Below are 23,019 nucleotides of genomic sequence, written 5' to 3' on the forward strand. Positions count from 1 at the left end.
GCATATACTTACAATAATATACTGGAGACCTACGGTAACCATAACTTATCTTTACCTCAAACCCTTGGACCAAGTTTTCCCACTAAAAAGTATTAATTACATTGTAGGAACATGCACTTTGTCCCTGTAAGGAAATGTGCTTATGTTAACAGATTCATGTCCCCATAACATGAGCTATACACATCTACACACATGCAAATACATTAAAGCTTTCAACATACCCAACATCCCAAATTGTATTACCTATAATATTTTTATTTGTAGTAAAATACGACAGTGGTCCTCTTTAAGACACCATCTCTTAAATGTTACTGATAACTTTTCCATCACATTACATTCATGGTAGAACACCACTGTTGTTCAAATCATCTCCCACCTTGTGTTTACCAGATTGTGCATTAGCTAAAGTTGCTAACAGTTCAGTATGCTGGGCACATACAGAGGAAATAAACTTGGTAACTACCAAGGCTGTTGATCGCTGATGAGACACATATATCACGTGATACATGAAACAATCATTTTGAACCTGAAAAACATTAGGAAATGAGTGATTCACAATCATAATAATGTTATGTAGCCAAAAAAAACTTTATCAGTACAACTGTAAAGTAGGTAAATCTCGACCATCTACATCAGTTTTATCCTTCTACTGATGGAAATGTCAGAGCATTATTAGGGAAATGGAAATATAAAATGCTTCGTGACCGTGCACTACCAGAGCACATTAAAATGCTCCGTGGCAAAGTTTGAACAATGTTGAACTCTGCAGAAGAGATGAAATATCATTCTTGCAAAATATTTACCCTTATTTGTTGTGTAACAGTGGTGGAGGAAAGCAGTGTGTGACACGCTGGGTATATATCTGGTAACACCATTTTCATATGGTTCAAATTATTCAGTGAGTCTTTGTGTCCACTGATTCACTCCTTTGTTCATTTTCTCCCTTTAACCAGCTCGCTTTTAAAAAACTGATACAATTGTCTGGTCTGACATTAAGGATTCATTTCTCGCTACTGTGGTTATGAGCAAACGCTTCAGTCTAGATGAACCAGCCACCATGAAGGCTTTCCCTTCTGCGAGGGTCAGAAGTCATGGTGATTTTTAATAATACAATGTTCGCTGTCAGAACTCCGACTACGCTCCGCAGACATTAACTCTCAGTGGAGGAGTTGCACAGACTATTTCTATAAGCAATTAGTGATTTCACTTTGAATGAAAAACAAAAGCAAAGCTGCCCCAGAGAGGACTAAATTATCTTCTTTTTCTTCCCTGCATTTAACTAAACCACTCATGAAACGTATAATAGTACTGGACTGCAGAGCTTGTTAAAGTTTTCCAGACGGACCACGCTGAGGTTCAAACAACAGCTTGTTTTTTTCTGCTGAAAATGGTTCCCAGTAGAAGATCTAAAAATGCCAAGACAGAAATAAAGTCTAATTTAACTGTTACAATTTCATCCCTCCTCACTTTTCCTTATACTGATTCTTTCTTCTGATCTTCTGTCTTTGTTGTATCACTATGTATCACGGCGCCAGCACAACGTCCCCGCAGGAGTCACCGAAACAGTTTAATGTGATGTCATTCCAGGCAGAGGGAGCACACTGGAGGTCGCGGTGGGGTTGATGGACTCAGGAGGCCCAGACAGGTGGCAGGCAGCCCAGCCTCAGAGCCTGCTGTGGGTGTGCGTCCACCCAGAGGTGCCAAACTCCCAGCCAGGCTCCCACAGCCTCACCTTGGTCAGGGTAAGTGGTGGGGTCGTGCCGCGGGTTCAACCCCAGTTCACCCTGCCCTCAGCCTGACACAGCACTCATCTTTTCATTTGATTATTTATGTTTTATCTTTGAATGATTCATGCATTCATGCACCTGGCCACCTCTCACTATTCAACATACTGTTCAGTATGAATGGACCTTGGAGTTGGCAGGGCTTTAGTGCCCTGGTTAACCCTCCATAAACACCAGGAGACTCTTATCTGATTCTTTCTTTCTTACCTGAGTATGTTTTTTTTTAGATATCTGGATTGATGCAAGGCCGTTCTCCATTAGGGGCCATAAAATACTCTTGATACAGAGCCAACCACAAAGTGCTAATGTTTCACGGAGACCGAGCTGAGAAGAATCAGAACTATTAATTGTGTTGAGTAGGGATGGGATTTATGACTGGTTTGCTGTTCAGACAATTCAATAAACAGCAGAGATGCCAAGAAAAACAAAACCTGACAATTAACAGATCAGAGAAACTGCCTCATAGCTCAAAAAAGATTGAGTGGATGAATTTTACAGATAAATATCAATTTATCACCTAAATTGCTGATGTCAAAGTATCATAATGTGATCAGGTGTTGTACTAAACGCAACAAAGGTGAAATCTCTGATAATATCATAACTATTTCTGTATCAAAAATGTATAATTCTGGTGTTGAAATAAAACCCTTTCTGCGGTTCTACACACAGAAAAAGAGAAGGCTGAGAAAACCTGGAGCAACACAAGGGAAGCAGGGGAGAGAGGGGGACACAGGGAGGTTAGCAGGGACTGTATTTTCCAGCCTGCCTGGTTCTCACAGCTGAGGTGTGAATCGACGCCTCCAGACTCATCAGTTCTCATCAGTGTGAAACCATCACACCTCTGCTTTAACTGGATAATGCAGGTCATTATGCTTCATTAAATGTATTTACATTCACTACATTTACACATTTACCATGTAGGACATACATTGGCTCTCGTCCAGAAGCACACAGGACAGGAGCAGCAGCAGCTTAACTTTCAAGATCAATGAAAAGAAAACGAAGGATCAAAGATCGCAGCTCGTGTCTGACTTGCTGTGACTATAAAATGATCGCGCTGGTGAGAAGTGGGATATAAAGAGGAGGAGATCAAGAGGAGGGCAGAGCACACTGATGTCAGGTTCAAGGTTGGAGTGAGGTGAGGAGGAAGAAGTAAATGAGGACAGGATCACCTCTCAGTGTCTCTCTTAATAAAAAGAAGAAATCTCCTGTCTCTTCCTTGACATTAACACGGTGATAAAAACGGTTTAACCACAGCAAAGTCAGCTTAGTCTGTTCAAACATGTAATAATGGTTCTCGAGCCAAATGGCACAGTCTGCTGGCTCCATTTCTGTGTGACAAAAAAGTTCCACACTAAACCCAGAATTCAGTAGAATCATAACACTGACGCTAAATCCAAATTCTGAACTTTTCAAAAGTAAATTGTAACTGGAGCTGTCAGATAAATGTAGTCAGTGTTTGAACCACAGACATATCAAGAACTCCTCAGCGTTCTGTTTCTGTACATTGTTAAACCTTTTCAACAACAATTCTACATACTGCCCCTTTAATGATTTTCATGTGGATTTTCCTAAATTTCAGGTCATAATTGTGAATATGGACGGGATTTGGACATTATTGGTGGTCTATGCAGACATTTATATTTGCTCACAAGTTGAAAGCAAAATGAAAACATCATCATGTGCTTCATAATGTTGATGGGAGTATTAATTCAGCATCTTCTTCTGTCCATCTATAAAACAATAGATCATTTTATTTTCTCCCACTTTCTCCCTAACCATTCCTTGACCAGTGTCTTTGGCGAGAAGCATGGGATCACTGAAAACAAACCCTGTCCCCTACACATGTGCAAAATGCATCTAGGTTGCAGTAGGGACAAAAAACCCAAAAAGCAGAATCTGTTTATTGTTTTGAGCAGGAGTCAAAATTCACACTTCCACTCTTGTAGCTGAACTTTCCCAGACACAGGGGAGGAGAGGGAGAGCTACTGAGACCAGGTCCCTGTCAGGGAGTGTGTGTGTGTGTGTGTGTGTGTGTGTGTGTGTGTGTGTGTGTGTGTGTGTGTGTGTGTGTGTGTGTGTGTGTGTGTGTGTGTGTGTGTGTGTGTATCTGTTCAGGGGCCTCTGCTTTAGACAGTGATGGTTTGTGAGAATCTGCGGAGGTGTCACTTCACACCTCTGTGGCCTGGCCCCGGACTTATAAACCAGTGCAGCAGAGCTGAGCAGCACTCACAGCTTCCCAGTCTCTCCAGTCAGACCACTGAGTACCTCTACACAACATGGATACCTCCTCTGTGCCTCTGCTCAACTACAGCCTTCAGTACCAGTGGTGCTCCGACTCGGACCTCTCTAGCATCTCCTCTCCAGAAACCCTGTCCCCGGTCACTTCTATGGATTCCAGCCTCTCTCCTTCCTACCAGCGGCTGCCACAGTCCGCTCCTAAGGCAGCAAAGACTGGATATTCCCAAAAGTCTGAACGTGGCCGGAAGTCAGGCCGAGCCAACCGGATTCGCAGCAAGCAGAGGGAGAGCGCCAGCGAGAAGGAGAAGCTGAGGATGAGGGATCTGACCAAGGCTTTGCATCACCTCAGGTCCTACCTGCCGCCCTCAGTGGCCCCCGCCGGACAGACTCTGACAAAGATAGAGACCCTCCGCCTCACCATCCGCTACATCTCATACCTGTCGGCGCAGCTGGGCCTCAGCGAGGAGGTGCTGTTTCAGAGGAGAGAACAAGGAGACACCTCGGCCAGCGACACCTCCTCACCCGACATCCTCAGCTACTTCCAGCACAGCTCCATGGGAGGGCAGGAGGCCCAGCTGCAGAGCCAGAGCCTGAACCAGGGCCTGTACCCAGTCCAGTGTCACAGCCAGAACACCATGCTGCATTCTGGGAGCTTTGGTTTTGGAATGGATCAATACATTGGAGCTCCGCAGGGAGACATGAGCATGGATGTCATCCTGCAGTCACCTCCAGCTACACAGCCCTCCTGTCAGGTACGTCAGAGTTCACACATGAACATCATTCAAGACTCTCAATATGGAAAATTACAGTTTTGAAATTAATTTACCAAATCCTAATCCAGTTCCCTGTTGATTTGTTTTATTACAGATGTGTGCCGAGGACTTCTGCATGCCGTTGGTTCCCAGAGAGTATTGGGGTTAAACACTCCAACACTGCACCGTCATCATCCAACAACAGACACAGAATACTCCTCTGTTTGTACTGCCTCACTGTGAAACTAGTAATTTATTCCAAATATATATGCTATTCTACATGTTATTTATTTGTACTGTGAAAGTATCATGTAAATATTCATATGTCTAACTATTTTTATATTTCTTTATACCACTATTTATAATAAAATATTGAAATGTGTCTTGTTTCGTCATCATTTGAAATATTGCTCCTGTGACGCAGTTGTAGGTTTGAAAAGCTACAGGTGAGAGTTGAGGATAAGGGGATTGTTCACAGGAGGGTTGCTGGTTCAAATCCCCAAACTGACAAAAACAATAAAAAAATCTGCTCTGGGTAGATTCACAGTATCACATTTGTGTCATATTCCTGAGCATGACACATTACTTCATGGCTGTAGAGAGTCTATGTGAATTTACCTTGCAGACTATGAGGTAGCATGAGGCTGATGCTCGGGGGAAAATGCTAAGAGTGCCCTCTGCTGGTGATGAAGGCACACTTGCACCCTATAAGATCAATAGCTTGTTATCCAAGGAAAGGTTCATTTGTGTCTGATGGTTACCAGTGTTAATCCTAAACACTACACAGTGAGCCCACCATAAATGTAATGTTGGTGTCACTAACAGGGTGCAAAAATAAGAAGCTCATTCACTGTATGTTTTTATGTCAGGCTGCTAATTTTCTCGTCACTCACCTCTCACGCTCTGTGGAGCTTCACAGTCAGCTCCAAGTCGTCGTGCAGCCGTCCATCCCAGGACTTCACTGTTTTGGTTCACTTTTTATTGCTCTCGTAGCGTTGCCTTTGCCCAGGGAGCTGTTTTCAGAGAACTTGCATTTCTCAGACAGAGTCAGAAACTCATTTGTGTAGCGGATCATTTAGCAGCTGAATGGCCAGATATTTCCCTCAGTAGATGGTAGAGACCAAAAAAACATCCACTTAAGGTGACTGAATGATGATATAATAACTGCTGGATGTGAAACAAAACCAGCGTTTGCAAAAAAATTCATCAAGTCAACTTAAATGGCGATATGTCAGTGTTTTGCTCAAACGATCATTTATTGCAAAGAGTCTTCAAGTTAATATCTTTTGACCTGCAGAACATGAGAGGTGGTTGTTGTGTGATTTCACCTGGTAACACTATTGAGAGATGATAACTACCAGCTGACAGCAGCATTGGCCTCACACCCCTGACCCACATTCATGGTATTGAGACACATGTTTATGTTTCTGTCTGTTTGTGATAAGATGTTCTAAGCGCAGTAAAGTCACAGCCGTGCATGATGCAGTCATGAAACATTACAGGTGTGTAGTTGAGACCAATAACAAGGTGAGGGTGAGTTCAGTCTTATTTAATAATGTAATGTCAGAACATGTCGAGGGGCATCACAGCTGGTGGATTCTTAGAGTGACGGTTCATTTGTAGTTTGTCTCCTTCTGAGCAAATAACTTGTCACAAAAGCTGTGAGATAGAGACTGAACCCCTTTAACATACACCCTCTTTTTTTTCACCCACACACCCATTTTTTTTTTTGTTTTGCCTTAAAGGGGCACTGTGTAGTTCTAATATTTACAGTATTAGTGAAGTAATAATATAAACTACATACATTTTTTAATGAGTGAATATGCAAGATGTTCTCAGAGGAAATAAGGTCCCCAGAACACTGTTTGAAGCTAGGACAGTGGCAGGGTCCGCCACATATAAACAAGGTAAAACAGTATAAATTGTGTTGTCCTTTGATGTCGTGTTTGTTTATTCAGTCGTGAAAACAACCCCCCCCCCCCCCCCCAATACTACATATTAAACCTCCAAATAGCTTTAAGAATGTTAGAATATATATTAAAGGTAACATTACAAATCATTTCTTCAGGCATCCAGTTCATGCTTGCTGCGTGATGGGGGCAAAATCCACAGTGCACATTTTATGCAAAAATGCATTCTGAAGTTTGTCTCCAGGTAATGTGAGGATTCATAGGTCTGGTTTAGTCAAATAAAGTGTGTCATCGTCCAGAGTCTTTTTTAACTCCAGTACAGCTAAACAAGGACGCACAAAGATTTCAGACCAAAATGACAACAGAAGGCATTTTTACTTGCAAAAGAACAGGTGTTACTAATAATATCACTGATGGCTCCAAGTCTGAAAAGACTTTGGAAATAATACTTCACAATAAAAATGGAATTTGTTGAAACACATTAACACAATAAATGTTTTCAATTTTAGACAGGAAAATCCATATAAGGTTGTCCGGTGCAAGGCAAACGTATTTATATCGCTCCATTCAGACAGACGGCCATTCAAAGTGCTTCACAAGAGCATAAAGATAGATTAAAAGAAAAGAAAATGCATCAAAAAGACAATACCAACAAAGAGTTACAGATTTTTAAAAAAGAGTCACGGTAAATCTGAATGTTTAAAGCTATGATCTAAATAGAAATACAAAATTAAGGTTTTCACCAAAAAAATGTCTGTGGAATGTGTCTGTTGACATTTATATGCTCCCATATCCACAAGGAGAGTACAACTCATTCTTACTTACTCTTACTAAGACCGGTGTGAATATTGTGTACCATAAACACCCTAAACATGGGATCAAGTAACACAGCACACATGCCTTCCAGAAACATTAGTAACTTTCTCCCACGGTCTGAGGATTGTGAGAGATATAATTCTCAGGTTTGTTCACAGCAGAGCAGAGATCAGCCTCTGACACAGGTTAGCTAGTTTATTTAGTATATCTTTGTTAATGGGGCTCTGCAAACACAGAGGTCCTTGGCACCGCTAAGTCTAGACTAAGACATAAGAGCCTCCCGACTCATTCCCCCTTTCTCTCACCTGCAGCCCTAATTACCTGCCAGAGCCAACAGTGAGGCCTTTAGTATTCATAGAGGAGAGTGAATCTGCATAGCAGGCAGGAGAATTAGGCCCCGGTGTTTAGTTTGCCACATACATGCAGTTCATTTGAAATGCAAGCAGCAAACCTAACACAAAGCCTAATACACTCACTTAGGTCTTTTATCACAGAAGAGCTAATAAACCCTGTGGGCTAAAAGAGCTCGGGATGAAAGGGTTAGCACTGCTGTGCTGATTATTCACTCATTACATGTGAGTAAACACCGTCAGAGCTAATGTGGATTAAGAGAAGGCAGATCCTCCCTATCATCAGCCCGGGAGGCAGTGAGGGAAGTTGACAGCTGGAGATGTTCTGAGGAGGTTCAAAATCAGCTAAAGTTGATTATTTGAAACATGATAATAAAAGTGGTTATTTCCCCAGTACATACTCGAACAGAATATTTATTTTCAGGAAAATGTATATTCCTCAGTCTTTTCAGTGTGTATCTGGAAGGATACCGTCTGTAAATCTGTAATCAACCAAACACAAAAGTGATTATTTAAGTTGTAATCAGTGATATCAGTTGTTTTATACGAGTGTCAGTCTCTACCACATGATAGCTTCATTAAAAAGTGCTCGAACCTTTACGTTACAGAGCAACAGGTCATTTGTGTGTGTAACAAATACAGATTAATACTGGCAATGACAGAAATGTAAATGCTGGGTGAGTCATGTAATGTCCTGTCACATAATCATGCAGGGGGATCCGAGGTTACTGTAGGGACTAGTCCCTGGCTCAGCTGTCAGGTCTGGTGTCACCTCACACACTTTACAACTCAAGACAAATAAAGATAAACTAAACCAGCCCCACCACAATCAGTGAAAACATTTCAAACTTAAGTTCTACTGATGTTTTTGTGTCCTGAGAAGATTCCCATCCTTGCATGATTCTCATTTCAGATGACTGTTTTTCCTGCATAGCTGAGGTGATGGGGAGCTGTGTGAGGCCAGTTCACACGTCCCACTCACGGGTTGCACCTCTGCTGCGGAGCAGGAGTCAAATGTGACGCGACAGTTTGTGGGAACGCTGCTCGAGACTCAGATCCACGGCCAGCACCTGACCATCAAATCAACAGAAATATCAGAGAAGATCCACGGAGTTTTTGATACCATCAGAAAAAAACAACTCTATAGTTTCTCATAGCGACAATCACCGAGAAGGTCACAGCTTTATATGATATATCTGTAAAATAACGCCATCAATTTCTGGTCAACATTAAAACACCCACAAAAGAAAAATACCATGTTAAGCATTTAATGCTTTAAATTCACCTTCTGCTGTTTCAAATGAAACTGTGATTAAAGACGCGATACAGTCATAATATTTACTATATTAAAATGGTATAGAAATTACAAAATGTTGAGGAAAGAATGAGAAGATTTCTTAAGAGATACAAAGCTGCAAAGTAGATATAAAGATGTATAAACAGTTGAATAACTGACAACATGATACATCATGATCATCATCTACATGATCATAATCAATCTTCATAACTCTCCATAAGTATCTCCATCATCCCTATTCCTCAATCACAGGGACATCGACTGGATGGTTCTTAATGTTCATGAGCTAGAAATTAAAGAATATTTCTGTTAAATATTTATCTGATCAGGTAAGAGGTCAGAAACGTTTGAAAAGGAGACTTGTACTTCCTGTGTGTGTGTGTATATATATATATAGATATAGATATAGATATTATTACTGCTCATAAACAGAGTTCAGTCCAGTTCCTTACATATGAAGTGTGTGGAGTTATTGGCGCTGCACACTCTTTCTGTGTGGATCAGGGTTCCCAGGCCGGTGAGGTCTGCTGCTGTCCAAACAGGACGAGGTGTAAACTCCTCACACCTCGCAGCTGCCCCGACACACTTCTCCAACCTGACCTCCTGATGGATACCAGGGCAGAGAGGAAGAGATGTAGAGCTGTCAGATTAACCTCAGTGTCCCAGTGAACTTTTACTGAACATGGATGATGATGGGCCTTGATTTCTGTGATTGACTGATCATGAGACTCATACAGTTACATTTTAATCAGCCAATAATAAAAATGTGATATTGGACTAATGCATATTTTATAACAGATCATTTAGCTTCTTCCCTCACTCTTATGGTCCCTGTCATGTTCCCGGCTGCAGCAGTGTGTATAGTGTGAATTTGTCTACTTTATGATCCCCGTGCAGGCCGCCAGCTCACACCTTGTTCTGGGGCTGACTTGTTTCCCATGGGACCCCCTGGCCTACGTGTCAGCCCTGCTCCCAGAGCTTCTCAGGACCAGAGGTGGCTGCTGGAGGTGCAACCTCACACCTCCCACCACATATATGGAGCAGCCTCCCTGGTCCTCCTCACTATCCTCTGCCTGCCTCACCAGCAACACAGCAACAGCTCAGGAAGAGCTCACAGCCACAGCACCGACTTAAACTACAACTACAGCAGCAGCTATGGAGATGTCCTACTGCTCTTCTCTCCAGCTCCAGGATAATTCTTTCCTGTTTGACTGCGAGTCCCTGCTGGACAAGTCTTATGATCCTCTGGCCTACGATCCAGCTTCAGACGCTGGGTACTTCAGCGCTGGGAGCAGCCTGTCTCCCACCTCTTCTGTGGACTCCTTCTGCTTCTCCCCCGCCTCCCTCCAGACTGCCGGAAGCAAACAGAACCCTTTGGACTGTTTCATCTTCAACAGCCCGACAGCACCTCATCCGACCCATGAGTCACAGAGTCTGCCCTGCTCCAGTTCTGCCACAACCGCCTCTGCAACAAGGAAATCCAGGTCCAGGTATCCAGGAAAGAAGCGGGAGACAGCCAGCGAGAGGGAGAAGCTGAGGATGAGGGATCTGACCAAGGCCATGCAGCACCTCAGGACATACCTGCCGCCCTCAGTGGCACCAGCTGGACAGACCCTGACCAAGATCGAGACACTGCGCCTCACCATCCGCTACATCTCCTACCTGTCAGATCAGCTGGGCATCAGCGAGGAGGCGCTGGAGCAGAGGAGATCGTCAGGCTTTGTGAAGCAGCCCCAGACCTTGAGCCAGTTTCTGGGTCAGCCAGCAGCCAGCTGCAGCCCACAAGAACCAGACTGTACCATCATGGGCACAGCCCCTCTGCAGCCCTCATATCAGGTATGTTCAGACCACGGTCAAAAAATATATTCCACTAGATATTAAAGAGAACTTTTCTTTTTGATTTGTTTGTTAAGAATCTATCTGTTTTCAACAGTTAAAGTTGAGTTTCTAACCAACATCTTTTCTCTTCCATCAGGTCTCGAGTGGAGTTTGTTTCAGCAGCGAGCAGTACTGGATGCCTCAGCAGCAGCAGCAGCAGCAGCTACAACACAATGCCTTCTCTTCACAGTGCTGAGAGACACAGCAACCGATACACTAAACTTCATTGCAACAATGACCTCCAACAACATTTATGGACAAAACTCCTCATTTTTGTTATTTTGAACAAAAAGTGTGATTACTTTGTGTATATACAACTGTATATTTATTGATTTTGTTTTTTTACACTGCGACCAGAATAAATGTTATTTATCAAAACAATTTTTGACTTCGCTGCATTTGTCCAGTTGGGTTTGTTGTTTGCTCTCTGTTTCTGGGATCAGTGGGACTAACTAAACAAATGAAATCAGACAGACTTAGAGCTCGGCCTCCACTTCCTAACACAAACACTGCAGCTGTCGACAGTACAATGAGGTGCTAAACAGGGAGCACATCCCCTCTAAAGTCCTGAAGGAAAGACCCCCACTGAGAAAAGTGGCAGCTGAACCAGGACCAGTTAATTGGCACCTTTTTCTATCCTGTGTAAACACGGCTGGTGGTTGAGGCCCTGAGTGAAAGCTCATGATAAATTACTGACCATATTAAGTTCAGAAACTAGGCTAATAATGCTGTTGAGTTTAATATTACTTCAAGTTCTGACTGTCACTCGCTGTCAGATGTGTCCATATTTGACCTGGAACTTAATATGGCTAAAGACAAGTTAGTGTTCTACGTTTCAGTCGTTAAAGCTGAACTTGTGACTTGATATTAACATTGTAATCTTTGATACTGTCAGATGTGAAGCTGGTGTATCTACACTAACTGAAGGACATTCATTTTCAGTCAGGCGTTTCGCATTCAATAAAGGTTGTTTTGTTCCCCCCTGCAGGTCTTGCAGTCTTGAAACACAAAATGTTGAGGCACAAAATGTCACAATGTTATATTGTTTTTATTTCAAAGACTGGCATCCACAGAGGATGCAAAAATATACAGTGATATAGAACATCACACATTTGTGTTGTGAAATTCCTATAAAAAATCTCTCAAATATTGACAGTACATACAATATTAAAACATGTCCTCATATAAAACCTGATTTTGGTATCAAATAGTCATAAAAAGGTTTAATCAAAACTTTACAAGCTCTGTCACATTCATAACATTTATAAGAATAAATTTGGCTTCAGGTAGAGTCAGTAGAAGTCAGTAGAGTAATCTGCTGAGTGTTAAACTGGAGAAGACGTTTCTGAGGTGAACCATTCCAACACCTGGTCCTTGTTCATGGCCACCCAGTTCATGTTGGCCTTGGTTCTCTCCAGTGACTGCTCAAGTGCCGCGCTGCTTGTTCCCAGTGACCCTGCATTGTCTTCTTTGAACTGCAGCAACTGGAGAGGAATGAGAGGGAGACGGGGTTACTTCAATTCACGTCTGTAGAGTACAATACTTAAAAAATACGTCAGAGTAAACAATGTAAATACAATGCAGAAATAAAACCCGTTGGTCTTATCTTCACTTAAATTTCAAAGATCAGAACAATCCAGTCCTCCTATTACAGGACCATTTCTTAAACTCATGCCTGTGGCCTGGCCTATGTGGGCCTCGTATCTTATCCTAAGCTAGATGAAGAAATTTAGAATTTGTAACAAGAACTATGAACTATCAGTGTTAGCTTCTCCAAAATGTAAAAGCAAATCAGCGCAGCTCAGTTTGTCTCAGTGCAGTCAAAAGTGCTGGTGGAAACGGCATTAAACTGTGACTGAACTGTTTTATAATGAGGCCTCTGGACTATGAACAGGCTATAGGATCAGGATGTAACAGAACTTGAATAGAAACTTTGTGCTTGTACTGTGCCCGATGTAATGTTAGTGCAAATATTAGCATAGTTATTAATCTCAATTTATTGATAAATTGTCAATGCTAAATGAACACAATGGATCACTGAGCCAGTCAGAGAACAGAAAACAACAACAAGTACCTGCTTATACTCAAACTCTGAGGAGAATCGTTTGGTCACTCCGTTAATTAGTCCTCCAAAGGAGAATCCACCATAGCTGAAGAAAAGGCAAAAACAAGTCAGGCTTTGGTCATTTTGTAATCAACTACAAGATGTTTGGTTAGACACGACAGCAGGTCTGCGAGGCTGCACTCCCAGCTTTACTGTAACAGCACCAATTGATCACCTGTAAATGTGTGTACATCAGTGAAAACTCACTCATTGACTATATGGTCCCAGTTGGCTCTGACAAAGTCCCATGCCAGAGGCTGACCGATGGGGTTACCAGCAATAGAAACAACGGTGGAGGTGGCGTCCTGCTTACGGATCTTCGTTGGGTCCAGACAGTACTCCAGATACCTGCAACACACTCACAGTGAGGACAAAAGCCCAGCTCGCTACGTTTACTGCTTGCTGTGTTTGATGCTGGACATCAAAACACTGCAGTCACCATTCTCTCTCAGCCCATGTGAGTTAAAATAGTAAAGTTCAGGAAAATCATCATGCAGCGTTATGCCAGTGCTACTGACCTGTTGAGCAGCCAGGGCTGTTTGGTGCATGACAGAGCATACATGAGCTTATCAGCTTCTGAGGCGATGGTGGCATTCTCATACATGGACCAGGCAAAGTCCCACTCATCCACTCCTCCTGCTGCAATCGCACTACAGTACACTGTGGTCTTCAAGTTGGGACTAATCCTGGAGCGATTGATACAGGTGATAAAGTGTTAAAGGTGATGACTGCAGTGACAAGGGAAGGAATCAAGTGGGAAACACATATCGGGACGTACGTGTTGTTAGCTGGGTCGCTCATCCACTCTTTGAACCAGCCTGTGGTCAGCTCCGTACAGCCTTCCACCCCAGTGCTGCAGGCTAAGGAGATTGCATTCACTTGGTTGTACCTGGACAGGGACATGACATGGTATTATATGATACAAGGATCAGAGGAATGAATAGTTTAAAAAAAGGTCTGACTCTGAATCCCACATCTGGTGATCCCAAGTCTGCGAGCCGATGAGAAGAGAGATTGATCCCTGTGTGTGGGATGGGTCACTTCCTTTGACTGTGTTGTTTTGTTTTACTTTATCTGATTGATTTTGAAAAGGGTCATGTGTCTCTGCTGAAGACTTTAAATAGTGTTAACATATATAACCTGGTTGTGTTACATGAAGTGTGTAGTAGTGTTGTTGTTGACTTTTGAATGGGAGCAGCTGTAACGCAAGCAATTTCCCCTCAGGGATCAATAAAGTATTTCTGATTCTGATCAGTGTCAGAATTAGATTTTGACAGTTTTGTGTGCCTGAACTCAACCAACCATCACCAAGTACAGCAGCTGTTTTTTCACAGCACAGTAGTTGACTAATGTTTATTTTAGCATTACGTTTGGTTCAAGTTTCACCTATTGTCAATAATCCATCAGTCATTAGCATCAACTTAGTGATGCTAATGACTGATGGGATAATGCAATATGAAATAATTTTAGTTTTGGAATCAACTTTCTCCCAGTGGTCCAAAGCTCCTATGCTAGCGGTGTAAACACCAACACTAGACTAGGCGAGCTACAGTAACAAACTAACAGTAGCTGAAGTCCTTATTGCTCCTTTAAGCGTCTGTGGCAGCAAAGGAAGTGACATATCTCATGTACTTTACTCATTTCCATTGGCTGACAGTCCTGGGGTCACCAGGTGAGATGTGTGCAGTTGGACCTTCTTGGGGTCCACTGAAACTCTTCAGTGTGTACATTAAAATCTGACATCAGATCTGACATCAAACCCACAACCTGAAAATGCAGGTTTTCTATCGCACTGCGGTGAGGGTTTGCAGGAGTGAGAATGCAAGTGAAAGTAAACACAACCTCAGGAGATGGAATATATTTCTATCAAGATAAGAGTAAATTGGAGTGAACACATTTAAGAGATACTAGAGACGTGAAGCAAAGTGCTGCAAAGGTTAGGTGGGGGGAAGATTTTTCTGAGAAAAATGGCTAAACATTAGAAAATATCTAGTTTTCCTATGGGGATTATTAAAGTCTCACCTAATCTACACTGAATGTCAAAAACTAGCCGGATTTTAAATTGCCCTCTTGAAATTAGACTCATCTCCTGGGAATTTGTAAGAAAAAATCATTCTATCATTGTTCACCACAACAATAATACTACAGTACAATGCAGTTTCAGTATGGTTAGAATGTGTGCGCTTATAGTGCATACAACATACAACAGACAGTATGATAACATCCTTACTGGTCGGTGTGTTTATCTGGGATCTTGGTCCAGTTGGCAGTGAGCTTTTCAAAGTGGTTGAACAGAGGAGTGACCTGCTTCTTTATGTAAGCCTGAGTGAAGATGGACACATTTTGTTAACGTCTGTTTAAAAAGATACGAGTAATATGATTTACAGTGATATATTTCCTATCTGCAATCTTTCATACACCTCTTTACTTGGCTGTTTTTTCTGGGAACAGCATTGGAACCAATTCATTGATTATTAACCCTTAACCACAAACCTGCATGGGTCCATACACCTCGCTGCGATCAAACATGAGGAAGAAGTAGTTCAAATTGCGAGTGGCTGTCTCCCAGGGCATGTATTCCATTTCTTTATCGAGGAACTTGGTGGTCCTCAGAGCCAGGGTTGTGTTCACCATCTTTGCCCTGAAAGTAGCACTTACAGTTACTCAGCACTCTCTTTCGAGATTGAACAACAACAGTCAACAAAAAATACATACTCACCTAGCGAGGTTAAAAGCATCATCGATAATTTGAGCTCGGTTGATCACTGGAATGTCCTGGAAATTAGCAATAGAAATTGAGTTTGGGGTTTACTCATTTGGAAACACAACAGAAATAATGCAGCACTATTTTCAGCAAGAGGAGTTGTACCTGATGTTTGGTGCTCAGTTTGTTGAGGAGACGTTCCCAGTTCTCTGAGTCATAGTTGACTCTGTAGAAACCCTTCATATCTATGTTGGCCACCAACCAGTCGTTAGCACCAAGTGCCATTTCTGCGTTTGTAGCTGTTTGGATAGCGATTTAAAAAATAAGCATTCTTTTTATTGTGTCCATCATCCATGCAGTGCTTTGAACATTCACCTAAAATAAGTCTTACCTTCTTTGTCAAGAAGCCAGTACTGCTGTTCGACTCCACCAGTCTTAATCCACGTCATGGGGACAAACCACTCATACCTTGAGCCGCAACCATACAGAGTATACAGAGAGAGCAGGTGAGCTATGACATGGTTTAATATGACCACACACAGTATATTCAGCATATTCACATGGAACCTAAAACATGTTTCCTACTTGAACTCTGAGGGTGTTTCCACTACAGATTCTGGGTCCAGCAAGAAGTGTTTCTGGGTGATGTGTCCGGTCTTGGTGTCAATGGTGACCACTGGGAAGCCCATCTGTAGGATCCAGCGATTCATGATAACCTCCACAGAGTGGGGCAGCTTTATGCCATTTTTATCCACTGCCTGGTGACAGGAATGATCAAATGTTATTACTCTTCCACTTTGTGAAAAACACTTCAGAGGGCTGCAACATTCAGCAATGCACTTTTCTTAATATTCTTTCAAGATGCCATGACTTTTAAATTTACCATATCTCAAAATGTACTTATTTTACTGTTGACTTTTGGCAATTGAGTTACAATGAATAACAAAAAAATCCTCCTGATGTTTATAATGAGCCTCCATGTTTTTGTTAAAGAGCCAAGCTACTGTGGCTCCCTGTTGAATACAGTGGTGAATTTTAGCAGCTAAGTAGTCAGATATTTCCCTCGGGAACTGGTGGAAGAAAATGAAAAAAAAAGAGAGAGAGAGCCAAAAGGAGAGCAAAAATAGGACTTAAACAATTAAAACTCTAAGTACACATTAGCCTAATCTTTATAAGGTGCTAATATGTCAGTGTTGAGTAGTGACAGTTCATACAGGGTCAGAGAGACGTGAGCCAAGAATTGGGTCTTCGCTCCATGAAAGCAGTAAAATCATGTGTGGGGGGTCTCTAATACATTACCAACAACCATATTTATTCACAAATATTGAATTTCTCATGGTATGAGTATTTCTTACACTGGCAACATGAAGAGGTTAAAAGAAACATGAAAGTGAAGGTCTAACTATAACCACATACTCCCTCACTGAGCTGTGCACTGTCATATATTTTCATATTTAGATTAAATAACTGTTGTTGTGATCTATTTGACACAAAAGTTGCAAGAAGCAGGCTGCTGTGTGTGTGTGTGTGTGTGTGTGTGTGTGTGTGTGTGTGTGTGTGTGTGTGTGTGTGTGTGTGTGTGTGTGTGTGTGCGTCCGTGTGTGTGTCAGACTCCCTCACAAATCATGTGATATTTAAGAGTTGTTGCATGAGGAGAAATGTAGACTTTGTGAAATGGCTGCAACCAATTTGAAATGACCGGTCCCTCGTGTAAATGCAGCATTAAAAACAGTATATTAAGATGTTTCTTTACTTGTAAAATGAGTTGCGGCAGCTTCCCTTAAAAAAGTGCCCCATTTTTAGACTTGGTGTATCGAAGAAACTGCATGAACTTTGTGAAGGTCTTTATACAACACATTCTCAATTATTTGGGCCCACTTGTTCATTCAGCAGACGTTATACATGCAGATATTCCTTTCTTTGTGTAATAAACTTATCTTCTTCCAGTCATATAGGTGTATATTTGCATATAGAGCGGGGAAATGAAATCAGATCTCAAGTGGTCACAAGACGCATGTCGAGACACTTTTCAGGTCACAGGAATTGACTTGTCACAGGAATTGACTTGTGATCTCATCACTCAGGACAGAATGTAAAACCACTAACAGCTCTCCCAGGATGCACCTGTGTGTCTCTTAACCTGTTTATCTATCACCGCCCTAATTGTTAGATTCAGAGGCCCCCACAAAGATCAGATTATAACGTGAACCCTGACTGGATCAAATTTTGCTGTTTAAGCCTATATCTTGCTGTTCTGGGGTAACTTTTTAATTTGATTTGTTTTGTTAAGCAACTGTTTTGTGGAAAGTAAGCAGTAATGATGAAGGTCATATCTTACCATTTGCAGGTGCTTCCAGAGGTCTGTGTAGACTGTGTTTTTGTACTTGAACTCCTCTAAGTATGTCTGCAGACAGATAGTAACCTACTGGTCAGGCTTTTTTTTTATCAAGTTGTGCTATACAAGTTAACTGCAGGTCAATAAAATGGAGATATTACATTAATAACTCATACAGATAAGATAGTCATCAGTTTAATCATCTGTACTCACAGCGAGTCCTTCGGAAAAGACTTTCTCAGTGATGAACTCTGAGAGCATCCTGAGGACTGCAGCGCCCTGTAATGAAAAAGGAGGATATCAGTGTTTCTGGGCAACATATCAGATAGAACTACAGCAATCTGCTAATGAGGATCAGTGATTCATTAGTGATTTAATTCAACAGATCCCAATGAGAGTCTTAAGGTTGAATTCTCTCTTTTTTGTTCAGCCGAGGTCAACATCTTGTCTGGTGAGAACAACACATCGTTACCCACAGTTACACTGCACCTTGCTGTATGTGATGGAGTCAAACAGTTGACTGATGTCCTCTGGCCTCTGCACGTCCTCTTCTTTGGATGACAGGGGATGGGAGGAGGCCAAGGCATCCACACCCATCACACCAACGATCTCATTCAGAACTATTAAATCTTTCTGGAAAATACAAAGAGAAATGTTTGTATTTAGCATTGTGGCATGACTGAACTCATTTTCCAATAAAGATGATTGCTACATCTGTGTTGGCTCACACTGGAGCCACTTACAAAGAGGCCCATGCAGTATAATTCAGCAGGTAAAGCTGCAGCTTGGATATATTTCTGCAAGAGGACAAGACTCACCATATTCCACGATGGTTCAGCATAGTCGGCTCCGAGATAAGAGACGTAGGTGGCAAAGCCCTCGTTGAGCCACAGGTCGTTCCACCACCTTGTAGTCACCAAGTTCCCAAACCACTGAGAGGACAGAGCTTCATCTTACTGGCAGGTTTTTAAACACATTTAGAAGTAGACACAAGTTTTATTGAATATGATTTTTGGAGGGCAGCATCAAAACTACTGAATGTACTTTAGTGTTTTACCATATGAGCAAGCTCATGTGAGATGACTGTTGCCACCCACTCCTTATCTCCATTGGACGATGCAAGAGGATTATATAAGAGGGCAGTTTCTCTGTAGGTGATCAGGCCCCAGTTCTCCATGGCTCCAGCGCTGAAGTCGGGAAGAGCAATCTGGTCTGAAACGGTAACAGAGGTCATTTTTGACAGCTGGCTGCCCATGTCAAATAGTTGTTAGTAGTGTGTGTGCGTGTGTGTTTGTATGTGTGTGGTTCCTACCTGACTTGCTCAGCGGGTATTTAGACTTGTAGTAGTTCTCAAAGAATTTCAGTATGGGTCCAGTCTTCTCCAGTGCGTAGTCTCCCTGGCCCTCCTCTATAGCCTTCTTGCGAGCCCAGATTCTGACCTGGACACAAACAGAGCTTTATTAACATAGGGAATGGTCGACCAGAGACCTGAGCTGAGGTTTGAGTCCAGCAGAGGGCAGCACAGAAACACTCACAGACATAAATCTGTTGTATGTATCCTGCAGTGGAAGTGTTTGCAGTTGATGGTGGGAGCAATTGTAGCAGGGGTTTATAGAAATACATGAATAATAATAGCTAATTATGCCTGCAAATTCACTTCCATCAATCAACCAACACATGCTGCTAAATCTGAAGCAAATCCTCTGGTAGGAGGAAGAGCGCCTCGGTCAAATAACGCAGTCCCTGAAGTCCTGATAGGATCCTGCTCCCCCTTCAGACAAGGTGCATGCTTTTTAGCTTACAAAATAACTGTAATACCAAATACAAATGTAAATTATGTAGATATATTACAACCTTCCCATTAGTGTGGTTCTGACTGTAAGTTGAATAAATAATTACCAAAACTTCTGCAGTTGGTTCTGTCCCAACAAATCCAAAATCACACACAATGAAAGCCAGCAAGTAGGTTGACATAATCTTTGTGGGTTCAAAGCTCGTCTGGAGTAAATGCTGGCCGTCCATAGTGACGTTAACAGGGTCTGTGTGAGGAGACAGACAGCAACAGATTTATTATAAATGAACACATGTGGAGGAATAAGCTCACTGACAATAACAGTGCAATACAGCTGAGAATTGTGTGTTTGCAGCTGCAGTCCATCCCTCTGTCGTTACGATTATTCTTTCAGGAATTCAAATGATATTTGAACAGATCAGTGTCATGAATAACGACATTCAAAAATAAAATAAAATTGAAGAGACTTTTGGAAATAAAAACCTGCAGAGTTGGGTCAGGTTTAAAATGAGATTCTGCCTCCTGTCAAAATGTAACTGACACACAGGACATTATTTTTATGGTTGGGAAGTGCTGCACTACACAAAAACTTGCCGAGGTTCATGCCGTTGGACAGAGCCACAGTGTTGTTGGGGTGAATGAGAGTTATGTAGAAGACAGCTTTCATGGCCGGCTCATCGAAGCAGGGGAAGGCCTTCCTGGCGTCCGTTGGCTGCATTTGAGTCGTGGCCACAACTCTGACAAGAGCAGATAACAGATCCAAGCTCAAACCAAACATATCATTTTCTTTCTCTTTTTTTTTTTTGAATTTTTTTGAATATTTCTATATGATCCATCTGCAGTGTAGCAGGTGGAAACAGAAGCACTGGGACTGGGATCACAGACAGAACAATAGAAGATGAATTGAATGATTATATTGTGAAGCTTAATAGCAGCAGCAGTAACTGTAACTGTATTGGTGTCTACCAATGTGCCTTTTTCTTAACAACCACTAGGAGTCACCCAAGTCACAATGTATCAAATCCCACCCATACTCAGTGCGTGTAAATGTAGCGCTCCACACTTTGTGTTTTTAAAAATGTTGTATTCATATTTCAGGTAACTAACTTTATTAGATTTTTTTCATTGAAGGATTTTTACATCCTGGACTTAATACAAAATTGACACATGACTGACTCAAGTGGAGACTGTCCCTTTACTGACAGTATTCTTCAGTAGAATAAACCTTTTCATTTCTCCTAAACAATAATTTTATCTACTGAGCAGGTAAAGAAACAGAGCTAAAGGTTCGTTGTTATTAATAGCTTGCCTTAAAACACAAGATGCACTGGAAATGAAATGAATTTGAAGCCCACATAGATTCCAACAGTTCTTCTGTTCAACTGGCTCATCTTTATTATCAAAAATAATAGTTTAATATTCTGAGAAATACACTTGTGTGGTCTTAATTCTTACTGAGATCTGGATGAGAAGATTGACTTGACTCTCATGTCAGTCCAGTGCTGTAAGCTACAGCCTGCTGTCCAGCTAGATCAGTTTAGAAATCAGAAACTGGAAACAAGCATTGTAATGTGTACAGGCCTTTGCCCTTGTTTCATAGCTTTATATTAAACAGAAGGATATTTTCTCATCTAACTCATCACAGGAGTGAATAGGCGTATTTCTCAAAATGCCTTAACTATGTCTTAAAAGTGAAGGTCTGGTTCAGATGAATGGTTTCCAATGCATGTAAAGTTTTCAAGTTTCATGTTTTGTTTGAATCCTCAAAGAAATATTAAAAACAAATGAAATTAAATTAAAGAGAAAAATAGGAGACTCATACTTTTTCACACCATCTTCTATGTATTCACTCCTGTAGAATCCTCCCAGGTCGTCAGCCAGCTCTCCAACAAAGTCAGTGAATAGCTCGTACTTGCTGCCGGCCTGCAGCGGGCTGTCGAGCTGGATCACCAGGTACTCGGTGGGAACTTCCAGCCAGGTCTTTTTCAAGCCGGGTGCAGTGGCTCCATCGAGGCCTGTAAGTGTGGCATGGTACCCCCCGTCTAAGGCGGTGAGGTTCAGCTTGTTGGAGTGGATGAGGATGAGGTCGGTCTCCTTCACACATCGGAAGACCACCTTGGAGTGTCCAGTGAAGATGTACAGGTCGTGTTTGTTTGGCTCCAACCGGGGCCACAGGGTCACGTTGTAGGTGAGAGGAGCGAGGGTGTCTGGGAGTCTGTAGTGGTCCCAGGGCTCCTTTGGCGCTGAAGGCGTTGTGGGTGGGAGAGTAGTGGCCCCGGGGTCGCTAGTGGATGGAAGCAGAGCCTCTTCATTCTTTGACTTCTCCTGAGCGTATACCACAGACAGAGCTATGATGGTGGCCACAGCACCAATGGCTGCGACCACACAGACTATGCCCAACGCTTTGCTGATGTAGAAGCCTTTCCCCATGTCTCCACCAGAGAAAAAGAAGACAGAAGAGAAATAGTGATTGCTATTTATGCTCTGCCTTCCTAGATTCAGCCCCAAAGTTAATGGTTGATATCCTGGGCGGGGAAAGCAGCTGAAATTACAAAACATTGAGTTGTAAAAACATCTTTGAGATAACAGAGAAACCTTCCCTCAGTGGTGAACTTTACACCTACATAATATCTGTGAAAAGAGGCCCTTTTTAGAAGCTGGCCTGTGTTGTCTCTATTTATTTAGTGTGGTAGTTGAAATACAGTAGAATACTATACTGTGTGTGCCTATGTACAATTTGCTAATCTCAGCTGTATACTGGTCTGGCTATCTGATGGTAAGAAAGCCAGAGTTGTATAATGAAATGGGCTAAATAGATTTTTTTTATATATATATAAAACTGCATAAACTTTTATTTAGCCTCAAATGTTGTGCAGCTCTAAATTAGCTTTGGTTGACCGAAAAAGTTGTGGCCTCAAGAAATGGAGGCATTCCAATGGTTAGACTGAAACACATATTTTGTGCTTGGGCGGCGCAGCAATGTCAGAAATCCATTTGGATTTTGGTCTACAAACAGTATGAGGAAACTTTAGACAACTGAATCAGTGGATGCTACA

At 42.0% G+C, this 23,019-nt stretch overlaps 3 protein-coding genes across 3 annotated transcripts; 2 read left to right on the forward strand and 1 right to left on the reverse strand.

The window, feature by feature from the left end:
• Positions 1-3,351: 3,351 nt before the first annotated feature.
• On the forward strand, positions 3,352-5,032 carry LOC119018318 (mesoderm posterior protein 1-like). The gene is made up of 2 exons (XM_037095881.1): positions 3,352-4,777; positions 4,893-5,032. Exons 1-2 carry the CDS (start codon positions 4,064-4,066, stop codon positions 4,944-4,946), a joined length of 768 nt encoding a protein of 255 aa, XP_036951776.1. The 5' UTR covers positions 3,352-4,063; the 3' UTR covers positions 4,947-5,032.
• A 5,273-nt stretch (positions 5,033-10,305) lies between these two features.
• On the forward strand, positions 10,306-11,250 carry mespaa (mesoderm posterior aa). The gene is made up of 2 exons (XM_037096149.1): positions 10,306-10,986; positions 11,126-11,250. The coding sequence occupies exons 1-2, from the start codon at positions 10,306-10,308 to the stop codon at positions 11,222-11,224; spliced, it is 780 nt and encodes a 259-aa protein (XP_036952044.1). The 3' UTR covers positions 11,225-11,250.
• An 841-nt stretch (positions 11,251-12,091) lies between these two features.
• LOC119018451 (aminopeptidase Ey-like) lies at positions 12,092-22,420 on the reverse strand. The gene is made up of 20 exons (XM_037096127.1): positions 21,786-22,420; positions 20,558-20,700; positions 20,071-20,210; positions 19,484-19,610; positions 19,229-19,383; positions 18,990-19,103; positions 18,661-18,804; positions 18,385-18,450; positions 18,175-18,240; positions 16,422-16,594; positions 16,228-16,304; positions 16,002-16,135; positions 15,852-15,907; positions 15,626-15,773; positions 15,363-15,454; positions 13,911-14,021; positions 13,651-13,818; positions 13,340-13,480; positions 13,103-13,178; positions 12,092-12,512 (listed from the first exon to the last, which is right to left on the reverse strand). Exons 1-20 carry the CDS (start codon positions 22,391-22,393, stop codon positions 12,354-12,356), a joined length of 2,898 nt encoding a protein of 965 aa, XP_036952022.1. The 5' UTR covers positions 22,394-22,420; the 3' UTR covers positions 12,092-12,353.
• Positions 22,421-23,019: the final 599 nt, after the last annotated feature.

This window comes from Acanthopagrus latus, chromosome 4 (assembly GCF_904848185.1).
Source record: "Acanthopagrus latus isolate v.2019 chromosome 4, fAcaLat1.1, whole genome shotgun sequence".
Taxonomy (NCBI): Eukaryota; Metazoa; Chordata; class Actinopteri; order Spariformes; family Sparidae; genus Acanthopagrus; species Acanthopagrus latus.

Bases quoted from the DNA above. Each gene is read 5' to 3' on its own strand.
- LOC119018318 (XM_037095881.1), top strand. From the start codon at position 4,064: ATGGATACCTCCTCTGTGCCTCTGCTCAACTACAGCCTTCAGTACCAG. The intron at 4,778-4,892 runs GTACGTCAGAGT...GTTTTATTACAG, and splicing joins CTACACAGCCCTCCTGTCAG to ATGTGTGCCGAGGACTTCTG.
- mespaa (XM_037096149.1), top strand. From the start codon at position 10,306: ATGGAGATGTCCTACTGCTCTTCTCTCCAGCTCCAGGATAATTCTTTC. The intron at 10,987-11,125 runs GTATGTTCAGAC...CTCTTCCATCAG, and splicing joins CTCTGCAGCCCTCATATCAG to GTCTCGAGTGGAGTTTGTTT.
- LOC119018451 (XM_037096127.1), bottom strand. From the start codon at position 22,393: ATGGGGAAAGGCTTCTACATCAGCAAAGCGTTGGGCATAGTCTGTGTG. The intron at 18,241-18,384 runs GTGAGTACAGAT...ATCTGTCTGCAG, and splicing joins TCTTTTCCGAAGGACTCGCT to ACATACTTAGAGGAGTTCAA. The intron at 15,774-15,851 runs GTGAGTATGTAT...TGCTACTTTCAG, and splicing joins GATGCTTTTAACCTCGCTAG to GGCAAAGATGGTGAACACAA.